General features: G+C 49.1%; 1 protein-coding gene across 2 annotated transcripts in view; it reads right to left on the bottom strand.

Annotated features, from left to right (window-relative positions):
• myom1b (myomesin 1b) overlaps window positions 1-15,638 on the bottom strand; it is a 204,030-nt gene that overhangs the window by 173,526 nt on the left and 14,866 nt on the right. For both annotated transcript variants that reach the window (XM_038809187.1, XM_038809188.1), the window contains exon 2: window positions 2,244-2,435. In XM_038809187.1, the coding sequence (XP_038665115.1) occupies window positions 2,244-2,380 (137 nt within the window). In that variant the 5' untranslated portion in view covers window positions 2,381-2,435. The remainder of the gene's footprint in view (window positions 1-2,243; window positions 2,436-15,638) is intronic.

Raw genomic sequence — 15,638 nt, 5'->3', positions numbered from 1 at the left:
CCTTGTAGGGTGTGCTCTATATACCACCTTCAGCTGTATCAGCCTCCGGAGCACCTCACACCAGAAACCCTCCTCTATACCTTCTCCCAACTCTATCTCCCACTTTGCCTTGATCCCTTCCAGCGGTGCCTTCTCCTCTTCCAAAATAGCCCCGTAAGCCGCCAATACTACCCCTTTCTCCAGTCCTGGTGTCATCAGCACCTCCTCCAGCAGCTGGGAGGCTCTGTATCTCCTTTCTGGCACAGTCTCGAACCTGCATGTATCCCAATATTTCTCCCTGCTCCAGGCCATACTTCGCTCCCAGTTCCTTCAATCCTGCAAACCGACCCCCAAGAAACAAATTTTTTAGTGTCCTAATTCCTTTCTCCTCCCATCTCCGAAAATTTCCATCCCACTTCCCCGCCTCAAATCTATGGTTCCCCCGAACTGTTATGAAATTTGATGTGTTTTTGTAATGTCTCTTTCAGAGATTTTATGGACAAAGTACATTTTCCCCAAAAAAATCCTGATGTAATTTATATACTATAGTTCCCTGAAATCGAGATCCAAACAACTGATCCCAGGTGGGAGTCTCCGTTTCTGAGACTAAGGGCAGGATTCGCCGATTACCTACGCCAAAATCGCGATTGGCCGGAGAATCCATTTTTATGGCAAAATTGGCGTAATCGTTGAGTAAGCCTCATGCCGTCGGGGCAGCCTCAGGATGTCACCTGAGGCCCTCCCCCAATGCTCCGCCCCCGATGGGCCGACTTCCCGACGGCGTCGGTTGCGTGTGCTCACAGTTTTCGGGGACCTCGCGTGGCAGCTGCGGACTGTGTTCAGCGCTGCCACGGACCCGGCCATTCTCCATCCATATCTGTAGGTACGTGGTGTGGTTGCTAGCCCCCTACCGTGCGGAGCATCGGTACGGGGGTGTTGCCGGCGTTTTGGTCGTAAGACCAGTCACAGGCTCCGGACATAGTCTCAAAATCGGAGACTAAGTGTTGACCGCAACAGAGAATCATTGGACTTTTACGACAGAAAAACAGGTGCCGCACCTGGACCAATTCCACTATCGTTGAGGGGCTAGCACTGGTGCCGTGGGAACACACTCGATTCCACTGAAAAACGATGCGGGATATGCCGGGTCCATGATCGACACTCGGGAGGCTGACAAGCTGCAGCCGCACATACACATTACAATCCCCACACACACTCATCCGAACCAAAAAGATGGCACGGGTTGTGCTGGGGCATGTCCATACAGCTGATGGGTCGGTTGGGGCCAGAGAGCCTCACGGGGTGCCCTGTGGGGATACGTATACGACCATAACACCAGGTTCAAAGTAGTCCGTTAGCGGTGTGCGCAGCTGCATGGATGCTTTGCCGGCTGCAGCAATGTTGCTCCGTACCCGTCCGCCCCAACCCATTGCCCACGTCCTAGCCACCCCCCACTACTCCCCCCAGTCCAGGCAGAGGACCGCGGCCAGCGGCACAACTGACAGCAAACTGTGGTGATGTTTGGACAGTGTCCGTACCCGCTCTCTCTCCCTCAGCAGCCGCCACACCGGTTTCACCATTTTTAAAAGCACAAGTGAACCATGCCATTGGAAACTCAGCCCATTGGAGGTGGAAAATGCCGGGTCGATCCCACTAATGATATGCAAGCGGTATCTACTGTACGTGCGGAGTGAAACGCATTGACACCGTTTTTGAGGTGCCAGACAATTGCGATTTGGCGTCAAATCGGCATCCGCCGTAATTTCAGTGTCGGAAACTATTCGCCGCCAAATCGCCTTTCCCGATTTCAGAGTGGCTAATGGAGAATCCCGCCCCATGAAATTATAAGGATTTTGTTTTAACTACGGGACGGATTTTCTTTCCACAGATGCTGCCAGGCCTGCTGGGTTTATTCAGCATTTTGAGTTATTTTGGATTCCCAGCAACCACAGATTTTTCATGTGTATATATATCGGTATAAATTGTGGTAGTAAAGTCGCCATAACCCAGAGGACCCCATGCAGCTTTTCCTTTGAGGGCTGAGTGGTGTTGATTTAACCTGAGGATCCCCACACCTCGCGAGGGGCAAGGTCAAGAAGGCGGCCCTTCATGAAGTTTAAATCGTGGTAATTGCTCATTAATATACTTTGAAATGCAACGTTATCATCTTTCCATCTGTGGATAATTTTTTGTGGAATCTGGGGTCCCGGGTTGTGCCCGGGTAGTATGTGTGTGGATATGTCTGACCCGAACTTGTGTCTTACTTGTGGGAGTGAGATGCAGTACTGCGCTTCTCCTCTTGGCGGTATTCTTGCATGGTGGAGGACAGCATGGTGTCGCGGTAACCGCGGTCATAGTGCCGGTGATGTTTCTGGTAGAAAGGTAAAGACACCGACGACATGCTTCAGAACGTAAAATCCAAATCGTTCCCAGTCTGCTGGACCAATTACCCAAACCTGTTGATAGATAAATGGAGAAACATTCAGGGATGGAAAACAACAAATCGCTGGATTAATCTCAAAAGTTGATTTTTTTTTTTAAACAACACCAATCAGGAAAGCAGGGCAAAGAAAGGAGAATGCTCGTTCCCAAATGTAAGGGTGTGAGCATTCTCTGTGTAAGGGATTGAGCATTCTCTGTGTAAGGGACTGGGCATTCTCTGTGTAAGAGATTGGGCATTCTCTGTGCAAGAGATTGGGCATTCTCTGTGTAAGGAACTGGGCATTCTCTGTGTAAGGGATTGAGCATTCTCTGTGTAAGGGACTGGGCATTCTCTGTGTAAGGGACTGGGCATTCTCTGTGTAAGGGACTGGGCATTCTCTGTGTAAGGGACTGGGCATTCTCTGTGTAAGGGACTGGGCATTCTCTGTGTAAGGGACTGGGCATTCTCTGTGTAAGGGATTGGGTATTCTCTGTGTAAGGGACTGGGCATTCTCTGTGTAAGGGATTCAGCATTATCTGTGTAAGGGATTGGGCATTCTCTGTGTAAGGGACTGGGCATTCTCTGTGTAAGGGACTGGGCATTCTCTGTGTAAGGGACTGGGCATTCTCTGTGTAAGGGACTGGGCATTCTCTGTGTAAGGGACTGGGCATTCTCTGTGTAAGGGACTGGGCATTCTCTGTGTAAGGGACTGGGCATTCTCTGTGTAAGGGATTGGGTATTCTCTGTGTAAGGGACTGGGCATTCTCTGTGTAAGGGATTCAGCATTCTCTGTGTAAGGGATTGGGCATTCTCTGTGTAAGGGACTGGGCATTCTCTGTGTAAGGGATTGGGCATTCTCTGTGTAAGGGACTGGGCATTCTCTGTGTAAGGGACTGGGCATTCTCTGTGTAAGGCATTTAGCATTCTCTGTGTAAGGGATTGAGCATTCTCTGTGTAAGGGACTGGGCATTCTGTGTGTAAGGGACTGGGCATTCTCTGTGTAAGGGACTGAGCATTCTCTGTGTAAGGGACTGGGCATTCTCTGTGTAAGGGATTGGGCATTCTCTGTGTAAGGGACTGGGCATTCTCTGTGTAAGGGATTCAGCATTATCTGTGTAAGGGATTGGGCATTCTCTGTGTAAGGGACTGGGCATTCTCTGTGTAAGGGACTGGGCATTCTCTGTGTAAGGGACTGGGCATTCTCTGTGTAAGGGACTGGGCATTCTCTGTGTAAGGGACTGGGCATTCTCTGTGTAAGGGACTGGGCATTCTCTGTGTAAGGGACTGGGCATTCTCTGTGTAAGGGATTGGGTATTCTCTGTGTAAGGGACTGGGCATTCTCTGTGTAAGGGATTCAGCATTCTCTGTGTAAGGGATTGGGCATTCTCTGTGTAAGGGACTGGGCATTCTCTGTGTAAGGGACTGGGCATTCTCTGTGTAAGGGACTGGGCATTCTCTGTGTAAGGGACTGGGCATTCTCTGTGTAAGGCATTTAGCATTCTCTGTGTAAGGGATTGAGCATTCTCTGTGTAAGGGACTGGGCATTCTCTGTGTAAGGGACTGGGCATTCTCTGTGTAAGGGACTGAGCATTCTCTGTGTTAGGGATTGGGCATTCTCTGTGTAAGGGACTGGGCATTCTCTGTGTAAGGGACTGGGCATTCTCTGTGTAAGGCATTGAGCATTCTCTGTGTAAGGGATTGAGCATTCTCTGTGTAAGGGACTGGGCATTCTCTGTGTAAGGGACTGTGCATTCTCTGTGTAAGGGACTGGGCATTCTCTGTGTAAGAGATTGGGCATTCTCTGTGTAAGGAACTGGGCATTCAGTGTAAGGGATTGAGCATTCTCTGTGTAAGGGACTGGGCATTCTCTGTGTAAGGGACTGGGCATTCTCTGTGTAAGGGATTGGGTATTCTCTGTGTAAGGGACTGGGCATTCTCTGTGTAAGGGATTCAGCATTATCTGTGTAAGGGATTGGGCATTCTCTGTGTAAGGGACTGGGCATTCTCTGTGTAAGGGACTGGGCATTCTCTGTGTAAGGGACTGGGCATTCTCTGTGTAAGGGACTGGGCATTCTCTGTGTAAGGGACTGGGCATTCTCTGTGTAAGGGACTGGGCATTCTCTGTGTAAGGGACTGGGCATTCTCTGTGTAAGGGATTGGGTATTCTCTGTGTAAGGGACTGGGCATTCTCTGTGTAAGGGATTCAGCATTCTCTGTGTAAGGGATTGGGCATTCTCTGTGTAAGGGACTGGGCATTCTCTGTGTAAGGGATTGGGCATTCTCTGTGTAAGGGACTGGGCATTCTCTGTGTAAGGGACTGGGCATTCTCTGTGTAAGGCATTTAGCATTCTCTGTGTAAGGGATTGAGCATTCTCTGTGTAAGGGACTGGGCATTCTCTGTGTAAGGGACTGGGCATTCTCTGTGTAAGGGACTGAGCATTCTCTGTGTAAGGGACTGGGCATTCTCTGTGTAAGGGATTGGGTATTCTCTGTGTAAGGGACTGGGCATTCTCTGTGTAAGGGATTCAGCATTATCTGTGTAAGGGATTGGGCATTCTCTGTGTAAGGGACTGGGCATTCTCTGTGTAAGGGACTGGGCATTCTCTGTGTAAGGGACTGGGCATTCTCTGTGTAAGGGACTGGGCATTCTCTGTGTAAGGGACTGGGCATTCTCTGTGTAAGGGACTGGGCATTCTCTGTGTAAGGGACTGGGCATTCTCTGTGTAAGGGATTGGGTATTCTCTGTGTAAGGGACTGGGCATTCTCTGTGTAAGGGATTCAGCATTCTCTGTGTAAGGGATTGGGCATTCTCTGTGTAAGGGACTGGGCATTCTCTGTGTAAGGGATTGGGCATTCTCTGTGTAAGGGACTGGGCATTCTCTGTGTAAGGGACTGGGCATTCTCTGTGTAAGGGACTGGGCATTCTCTGTGTAAGGGATTGGGTATTCTCTGTGTAAGGGACTGGGCATTCTCTGTGTAAGGGATTCAGCATTCTCTGTGTAAGGGATTGGGCATTCTCTGTGTAAGGGACTGGGCATTCTCTGTGTAAGGGATTGGGCATTCTCTGTGTAAGGGACTGGGCATTCTCTGTGTAAGGGACTGGGCATTCTCTGTGTAAGGCATTTAGCATTCTCTGTGTAAGGGATTGAGCATTCTCTGTGTAAGGGACTGGGCATTCTGTGTGTAAGGGACTGGGCATTCTCTGTGTAAGGGACTGAGCATTCTCTGTGTAAGGGACTGGGCATTCTCTGTGTAAGGGATTGGGTATTCTCTGTGTAAGGGACTGGGCATTCTCTGTGTAAGGGATTCAGCATTATCTGTGTAAGGGATTGAGCATTCTCTGTGTAAGGGACTGGGCATTCTCTGTGTAAGGGACTGGGCATTCTCTGTGTAAGGCATTTAGCATTCTCTGTGTAAGGGATTGAGCATTCTCTGTGTAAGGGACTGGGCATTCTGTGTGTAAGGGACTGGGCATTCTCTGTGTAAGGGACTGAGCATTCTCTGTGTAAGGGACTGGGCATTCTCTGTGTAAGGGATTGGGTATTCTCTGTGTAAGGGACTGGGCATTCTCTGTGTAAGGGATTCAGCATTATCTGTGTAAGGGATTGGGCATTCTCTGTGTAAGGGACTGGGCATTCTCTGTGTAAGGGACTGGGCATTCTCTGTGTAAGGGACTGGGCATTCTCTGTGTAAGGGACTGGGCATTCTCTGTGTAAGGGACTGGGCATTCTCTGTGTAAGGGACTGGGCATTCTCTGTGTAAGGGACTGGGCATTCTCTGTGTAAGGGATTGGGTATTCTCTGTGTAAGGGACTGGGCATTCTCTGTGTAAGGGATTCAGCATTCTCTGTGTAAGGGATTGGGCATTCTCTGTGTAAGGGACTGGGCATTCTCTGTGTAAGGGATTGGGCATTCTCTGTGTAAGGGACTGGGCATTCTCTGTGTAAGGGACTGGGCATTCTCTGTGTAAGGCATTTAGCATTCTCTGTGTAAGGGATTGAGCATTCTCTGTGTAAGGGACTGGGCATTCTGTGTGTAAGGGACTGGGCATTCTCTGTGTAAGGGACTGAGCATTCTCTGTGTTAGGGATTGGGCATTCTCTGTGTAAGGGACTGGGCATTCTCTGTGTAAGGGACTGGGCATTCTCTGTGTAAGGCATTGAGCATTCTCTGTGTAAGGGATTGAGCATTCTCTGTGTAAGGGACTGGGCATTCTCTGTGTAAGGGACTGTGCATTCTCTGTGTAAGGGACTGGGCATTCTCTGTGTAAGAGATTGGGCATTCTCTGTGTAAGGAACTGGGCATTCAGTGTAAGGGATTGAGCATTCTCTGTGTAAGGGACTGGGCATTCTCTGTGTAAGGGACTGGGCATTCTCTGTGTAAGGGATTGGGTATTCTCTGTGTAAGGGACTGGGCATTCTCTGTGTAAGGGATTCAGCATTATCTGTGTAAGGGATTGGGCATTCTCTGTGTAAGGGACTGGGCATTCTCTGTGTAAGGGACTGGGCATTCTCTGTGTAAGGGACTGGGCATTCTCTGTGTAAGGGACTGGGCATTCTCTGTGTAAGGGACTGGGCATTATCTGTGTAAGGGACTGGGCATTCTCTGTGTAAGGGACTGGGCATTCTCTGTGTAAGGGATTGGGTATTCTCTGTGTAAGGGACTGGGCATTCTCTGTGTAAGGGATTCAGCATTCTCTGTGTAAGGGATTGGGCATTCTCTGTGTAAGGGACTGGGCATTCTCTGTGTAAGGGATTGGGCATTCTCTGTGTAAGGGACTGGGCATTCTCTGTGTAAGGGACTGGGCATTCTCTGTGTAAGGCATTTAGCATTCTCTGTGTAAGGGATTGAGCATTCTCTGTGTAAGGGACTGGGCATTCTGTGTGTAAGGGACTGGGCATTCTCTGTGTAAGGGACTGAGCATTCTCTGTGTAAGGGACTGGGCATTCTCTGTGTAAGGGACTGGGTATTCTCTGTGTAAGGGACTGGGCATTCTCTGTGTAAGGGATTCAGCATTATCTGTGTAAGGGATTGGGCATTCTCTGTGTAAGGGACTGGGCATTCTCTGTGTAAGGGACTGGGCATTCTCTGTGTAAGGGACTGGGCATTCTCTGTGTAAGGGACTGGGCATTCTCTGTGTAAGGGACTGGGCATTCTCTGTGTAAGGGACTGGGCATTCTCTGTGTAAGGGACTGGGCATTCTCTGTGTAAGGGATTGGGTATTCTCTGTGTAAGGGACTGGGCATTCTCTGTGTAAGGGATTCAGCATTCTCTGTGTAAGGGATTGGGCATTCTCTGTGTAAGGGACTGGGCATTCTCTGTGTAAGGGATTGGGCATTCTCTGTGTAAGGGACTGGGCATTCTCTGTGTAAGGGACTGGGCATTCTCTGTGTAAGGCATTTAGCATTCTCTGTGTAAGGGATTGAGCATTCTCTGTGTAAGGGACTGGGCATTCTGTGTGTAAGGGACTGGGCATTCTCTGTGTAAGGGACTGAGCATTCTCTGTGTTAGGGATTGGGCATTCTCTGTGTAAGGGACTGGGCATTCTCTGTGTAAGGGACTGGGCATTCTCTGTGTAAGGCATTGAGCATTCTCTGTGTAAGGGATTGAGCATTCTCTGTGTAAGGGACTGGGCATTCTCTGTGTAAGGGACTGTGCATTCTCTGTGTAAGGGACTGGGCATTCTCTGTGTAAGAGATTGGGCATTCTCTGTGTAAGGAACTGGGCATTCAGTGTAAGGGATTGAGCATTCTCTGTGTAAGGGACTGGGCATTCTCTGTGTAAGGGACTGGGCATTCTCTGTGTAAGGGACTGGGCATTCTCTGTGTAAGGGACTAGCCATTCTCTGTGTAAGGGACTGGGCATTCTCTGTGTAAGCCATTGAGCGTTCTCTGTGTAAGGGATTGAGCATTCTCTGTGTAAGGGACTGGGCATTCTCTGTGTAAGGGATTGGGTATTCTCTGTGTAAGGGACAGGGCATTCTCTGTGTAAGGGATTCAGCATTCTCTGTGTAAGGGATTGAGCATTCTCTGTGTAAGGAACTGGGCATTCTCTGCGTAAGGGATTGAGCATTCTCTGTGTAAGGGACTGGGCATTCTCTGTGTAAGGGATTGGGTATTCTCTGTGTAAGGGACTGGGCATTCTCTGTGTAAGGGATTCAGCATTCTCTGTGTAAGGGATTGGGCATTCTCTGTGTAAGGGACTGGGCATTCTCTGTGTAAGGGACAGGGCATTCTCTGTGTAAGGGATTGAGCATTCTCTGTGTAAGGGATTGAGCATTCTCTGTTTAAGGGATTGAGTATTCTCTGTGTAAGGGACTGGGCATTCTCTGTGTAAGGGACTGGGCATTCTCTCTGTAAGGGACTGGGCATTCTCTGTGTAAGGGACTGGGCATTCTCTGTGTAAGGGACTGGGCATTCTCTGTGTAAGAGATTGGGTATTCTCGGGGTAAGGGACTGGGCATTCTCTGTGTAAGGGACTGGGCATTCTCTGTGTAAGGGACTGGGCATTCTCTGTGTAAGGAACTGGGCATTCTCTGTGTAAGGGACTGGGCATTCTCTGTGTAAGGGACTGGGCATTCTCTGTGTAAGGGACTGGGCATTCTCTGTGTAAGAGATTGGGCATTCTCTGTGTAAGGAAATGGGCATTCTCTGTGCAAGGGACTGAGCATTCTCTGTGTAAGGGACTGGGCATTCTCTGTGTAAGGGATTGGGTATTCTCTGTGTAAGGGACTGGGCATTCTCTGTGTAAGGGACTGGGCATTCTCTGTGTAAGGCATTTAGCATTCTCTGTGTAAGGGATTGAGCATTCTCTGTGTAAGGGATTGGGCATTCTCTGTGTAAGGGACTGGGCATTCTCTGTGTAAGGGACTGGGCATTCTCTGTGTAAGGGATTGAGTATTCTCTGTGCAAGGGACTGGGCATTCTCTGTGTAAGGGACTGGGCATTCTCTGTGTAAGGGATTGGGCATTCTCTGTGTAAGGGACTGGGCATTCTCTGTGTAAGGGACTGGGCATTCTCTGTGTAAGGGATTCAGCATTCTCTGTGTAAGGGATTGGGCATTCTCTGTGTAAGGCATTTAGCATTCTCTGTGTAAGGGATTGAGCATTCTCTGTGTAAGGGACTGGGCATTCTCTGTGTAAGGGACTGGGCATTCTGTGTGTAAGGGACTGGGCATTCTCTGTGTAAGGGATTGAGCATTCTCTGTGTAAGGGACTGGGCATTCTCTGTGTAAGGGATTGGGCATTCTCTGTGTAAGGGACTGGGCATTCTCTGTGTAAGGGACTGGGCATTCTCTGTGTAAGGGATTGGGTATTCTCTGTGTAAGGGACTGGGCATTCTCTGTGTAAGGGATTCAGCATTCTCTGTGTAAGGGATTGGGCATTCTCTGTGTAAGGGACTGGGCATTCTCTGTGTAAGGGATTGGGCATTCTCTGTGTAAGGGACTGGGCATTCTCTGTGTAAGGGATTCAGCATTCTCTGTGTAAGGGACTGGGCATTCTCTGTGTTAGGGATTGGGCATTCTCAGTGTAAGGGACTGGGCATTCTCTGTGTAAGGGACTGGGCATTCTCTGTGTAAGGCATTTAGCATTCTCTGTGTAAGGGATTGAGCATTCTCTGTGTAAGGGACTGGGCATTCTGTGTGTAAGGGACTGGGCATTCTGTGTGTAAGGGACTGGGCATTCTCTGTGTTAGGGATTGGGCATTCTCTGTGTAAGGCATTGAGCATTCTCTGTGTAAGGGATTGAGCATTCTCTGTATAAGCGACTGGGCATTCTGTGTAAGGGACTGTGCATTCTCTGTGTAAGGGACTGGGCATTCTCTGTGTAAGAGATTGGGCATTCTCTGTGTAAGGAACTGGGCATTCAGTGTAAGGGATTGAGCATTCTCTGTGTAAGGGACTGGGCATTCTCTGTGTAAGGGACTGGGCATTCTCTGTGTAAGGAATTGGGCATTCTCTGTGTAAGGGACTGGGCATTCTTTGTGTAAGGGACTGGGCATTCTCTGTGTAAGCCATTGAGCGTTCTCTGTGTAAGGGATTGAGCATTCTCTGTGTAAGGGACTGGGCATTCTCTGTGTAAGGGATTGGGTATTCTCTGTGTAAGGGACAGGGCATTCTCTGTGTAAGGGATTCAGCATTCTCTGTGTAAGGGATTGAGCATTCTCTGTGTAAGGAACTGGGCATTCTCTGCGTAAGGGATTGAGCATTCTCTGTGTAAGGGACTGGGCATTCTCTGTGTAAGGGATTGGGTATTCTCTGTGTAAGGGACTGGGCATTCTCTGTGTAAGGGATTCAGCATTCTCTGTGTAAGGGATTGGGCATTCTCTGTGTAAGGGACTGGGCATTCTCTGTGTTAGGGATTGGGCATTCTCTGTGTAAGGCATTGAGCATTCTCTGTGTAAGGGATTGAGCATTCTCTGTATAAGCGACTGGGCGTTCTGTGTAAGGGACTGTGCATTCTCTGTGTAAGGGACTGGGCATTCTCTGTGTAAGAGATTGGGCATTCTCTGTGTAAGGAACTGGGCATTCAGTGTAAGGGATTGAGCATTCTCTGTGTAAGGGACTGGGCATTCTCTGTGTAAGGGACTGGGCATTCTCTGTGTAAGGAATTGGGCATTCTCTGTGTAAGGGACTAGCCATTCTCTGTGTAAGGGACTGGGCATTCTCTGTGTAAGCCATTGAGCGTTCTCTGTGTAAGGGATTGAGCATTCTCTGTGTAAGGGACTGGGCATTCTCTGTGTAAGGGATTGGGTATTCTCTGTGTAAGGGACAGGGCATTCTCTGTGTAAGGGATTCAGCATTCTCTGTGTAAGGGATTGAGCATTCTCTGTGTAAGGAACTGGGCATTCTCTGCGTAAGGGATTGAGCATTCTCTGTGTAAGGGACTGGGCATTCTCTGTGTAAGGGATTGGGTATTCTCTGTGTAAGGGACTGGGCATTCTCTGTGTAAGGGATTAAGCATTCTCTGTGTAAGGGATTGGGCATTCTCTGTGTAAGGGACTGGGCATTCTCTGTGTAAGGGACAGGGCATTCTCTGTGTAAGGGATTGAGCATTCTCTGTGTAAGGGATTGAGCATTCTCTGTTTAAGGGATTGAGTATTCTCTGTGTAAGGGACTGGGCATTCTCTGTGTAAGGGACTGGGCATTCTCTCTGTAAGGGACTGGGCATTCTCTGTGTAAGGGACTGGGCATTCTCTGTGTAAGGGACTGGGCATTCTCTGTGTAAGAGATTGGGTATTCTCGGGGTAAGGGACTGGGCATTCTCTGTGTAAGGGACTGGGCATTCTCTGTGTAAGGGACTGGGCATTCTCTGTGTAAGGGACTGGGCATTCTCTGTGTAAGGGACTGGGCATTCTCTGTGTAAGGGACTGGGCATTCTCTGTGTAAGGGACTGGGCATTCTCTGTGTAAGAGATTGGGCATTCTCTGTGTAAGGAAATGGGCATTCTCTGTGCAAGGGACTGAGCATTCTCTGTGTAAGGGACTGGGCATTCTCTGTGTAAGGGATTGGGTATTCTCTGTGTAAGGGACTGGGCATTCTCTGTGTAAGGGACTGGGCATTCTCTGTGTAAGGCATTTAGCATTCTCTGTGTAAGGGATTGAGCATTCTCTGTGTAAGGGACTGGGCATTCTCTGTGTAAGGGACTGGGCATTCTCTGTGTAAGGGAATGGGCATTCTCTGTGTAAGGGATTGAGTATTCTCTGTGCAAGGGACTGGGCATTCTCTGTGTAAGGGACTGGGCATTCTCTGTGTAAGGGATTGGGCATTCTCTGTGTAAGGGACTGGGCATTCTCTGTGTAAGGGACTGGGCATTCTCTGTGTAAGGCATTGAGCATTCTCTGTGTAAGGGATTGAGCATTCTCTGTGTAAGGGACTGGGCATTCTCTGTGTAAGGGATTGGGTATTCTCTGTGTAAGGGACTGGGCATTCTCTGTGTAAGGGATTCAGCATTCTCGGTGTAAGGGATTGGGCATTCTCTGTGTAAGGCATTTAGCATTCTCTGTGTAAGGGATTGAGCATTCTCTGTGTAAGGGACTGGGCATTCTCTGTGTAAGGGACTGGGCATTCTGTGTGTAAGGGACTGGGCATTCTCTGTGTAAGGGATTGAGCATTCTCTGTGTAAGGGACTGGGCATTCTCTGTGTAAGGGATTGGGCATTCTCTGTGTAAGGGACTGGGCATTCTCTGTGTAAGGGACTGGGCATTCTCTGTGTTAGGGATTGGGAATTCTCTGTGTAAGGGACTGGGCATTCTCTGTGTAAGGAATTGAGCATTATCTGTGTAAGGGACTGAGCATTCTCTGTGTTAGGGATTGGGAATTCTCTGTGTAAGGGACTGGGCATTCTCTGTGTAAGGGACTGGGCATTCTCTGTGTAAGGCATTGAGCATTCTCTGTGTAAGGGATTGAGCATTCTCTGTGTAAGGGACTGGGCATTCTCTGTGTAAGGGACTGTGCATTCTCTGTGTAAGGGACTGGGCATTCTCTGTGTAAGAGATTGGGCATTCTCTGTGTAAGGAACTGGGCATTCAGTGTAAGGGATTGAGCATTCTCTGTGTAAGGGACTGGGCATTCTCTGTGTAAGGGACTGGGCATTCTCTGTGTAAGGGATTGGGCATTCTCTGTGTAAGGGACTGGGCATTCTCTGTGTAAGGGACTGGGCATTCTCTGTGTAAGCCATTGAGCGTGCTCTGTGTAAGGGATTGAGCATTCTCTGTGTAAGGGACTGGGCATTCTCTGTGTAAGGGATTGGGTATTCTCTGTGTAAGGGACAGGGCATTCTCTGTGTAAGGGATTCAGCATTCTCTGTGTAAGGGATTGAGCATTCTCTGTGTAAGGAACTGGGCATTCTCTGCGTAAGGGATTGAGCATTCTCTGTGTAAGGGACTGAGGATTCTCTGTGTAAGGAACTGGGCGTTCTCTGTGTAAGGGATTGGGCATTCTCTGTGTAAGGGATTGGGCATTCTCTGTGTAAGGGTCTGCACATTATCTGTGTAAGGGACTGGGCATTCTCTGTGTAAGGGACTGGGCATTCTCTGTGTAAGGGACTGAGCATTCTCTGTGTAAGGGACAGCGCATTCTCTGTGTAAGGGACTGGGCATTATCTGTGTAAGGGACTGGGCATTCTCTGTGTAAGGAACTGGGCGTTCTCTGTGTAAGGGATTGGGCATTCTCTGTGTAAGTGATTGGGCATTCTCTGTGTAAGGGTCTGGGCATTATCTGTGTAAGGGACTGGGCATTCTCTGTGTAAGGGACTGGGCATTCGCTGTGTAAGGGACTGGGCATTCTCTGTGTAAGGGACTGGGCATTCTCTCTGTCAGGGACTGGGCATTCTCTGTGTAAGGGACTGGGCATTCTCTGTGTAAGGGACTGGGCATTCTCTGTGTAAGGGACTGGGCATTCTCTGTGTAAGAGATTGGGTATTCTCGGTGTAAGGGACTGGGCATTCTCTGTGCAAGGGACTGGGCATTCTCCGTGTAAGGGACTGGGCATTCTCTGTGTAAGGGACTGGGCATTCTCCGTGTAAGGGACTGGGCATTCTCTGTGTAAGGGACTGGGCATTCTCTGTGTAAGGGACTGGGCATTCTCTGTGTAAGGGACTGGGCATTCTCTGTGTAAGGGACTGGGCATTCTGAGTGTAAGGGATAGAGCATTCTCTGTGTAAGGGACTGGGAATTCGCTGTGTAAGGGACTGGGCATTTTCTGTGTAAGGGACTGGGCATTCTCTGTGTAAGGGACTGGGCATTCTCTGTGTAAGGGATTGGGCATTCTCTGTGAAAGGACTGGGCATTCTCTGTGTAAGTGACTGGGCATTCTCTGTGTAAGGGACTGGGCATTATCTGTGTAAGGGTCTGGGCATTCTCTGTGTAAGGGACTGTGCATTCTCTGTGTAAGGGACTGGGTATTCTCTGTGTCAGGGACTGGGCATTCTCTGTGTAAAGGACTGGGTATTCTCTGTGTAAGGGATTGTGCATTCTCTGTGTAAGGGGCTGGGCATTCTCTGTGTAAGGGATTGGGCATTCTCTGTGTAAGTGATTGAGCATTCTCTGTGTAAGGGTCTGAGCATTCTCTGTGTAAGGGATTGAGCATTCTCTGTGTAAGGGTCTGGGCATTCTCTGTGTAAGGGACTGTGCATTCTCTGTGTAAGGGACTGGGCATTCTCTGTGTCAAGGACTGGGCATTCTCTGTGTAAGGGACTGGGCATTCTCTGTGTAAGGGACTGAGCATTCTCTGTGTATGGGATTGAGCATTCTCTGTGTCAAGGACTGGGCATTCTCTGTGTAAGGGACTGGGCATTCTCTGTGTAAGGGACTGGGCATTCTCTGTGTAAAGGATTGAGCATTCTCTGTATAAGGGACTGAGCAGTCTCTGTGTAAGGGATGGAGCATTCCCTGTGTAAGGGACTGGGCATTCTCTGTGTAAGGGACTGGGCATTCTCTGTGTAAGGAACTGAGCATTCTCTGTGTAAGGGACTGGGCATTCTCTGTGTAAGGGATAGAGCATTCTCTGTGTAAGGGACTGGGCATTCTCTGTGTAATGGACTGAGCATTCTCTGTGTAAGGGACTGGGCATGCTCTGTGTAAGGGACTGGGCATTCTCTGTGTAAGGGATTGAGCATTCTCTGTGTAAGGGAGTGAGCATTCTCTCTGTAAGGGATTGAGCATTCTCTGTGTAAGGGATTGAGCATTCTCTGTGCAATGGACTGAGCATTCTCTGTGTAAGGGACTGAGCAATCTCTGTGTAAGGGATTGAGCATTCTCTGTGTAAGGGATTGGGCATTCTCTGTGTAAGGGGCTGGCCATTCTCTGTGTAAGGGACTGGGCATTCTCTCTGTAAGGGATTGAGCATTTTCTGTGTAAGGAACTGGGCATTCTCTGTGTAAGGGACTGGGCATTATCTGTGCAAGGGACTGGGCATTCTTGGGTAAGGGACTGGGCATTCTCTGTGTAAGGGACTGGCCATTAACTGTGCAAGGGTCTAGGCATTCTCTGTGTAACGGACTGGGCATTCTCTGTGTAAGGGACTGGGAATTCGCTGTGTAAGAGTCTGGGCATTCTCTGTGTAAGGGACTGGGCATTCTCTGTGTAAGGGATTGAGCATTCTCTGTGTAAGGGACTGGGCATTCTCTGTGTAAGGGACTGGGCATTCTCTGTGTAAGGGACAGGGCATTCTCTGTGTAAGGGACTGGGCATTATCTGTGTAAGCGTCTGGGCATTCTCTTCGTAAGGGACTGGGCATTTT

The sequence above is a fragment of the Scyliorhinus canicula genome, chromosome 10 (genome assembly GCF_902713615.1).
Source record: "Scyliorhinus canicula chromosome 10, sScyCan1.1, whole genome shotgun sequence".
NCBI lineage: Eukaryota > Metazoa > Chordata > Chondrichthyes > Carcharhiniformes > Scyliorhinidae > Scyliorhinus > Scyliorhinus canicula.
This window is presented reverse-complemented; position numbering and strand designations above follow the sequence as displayed.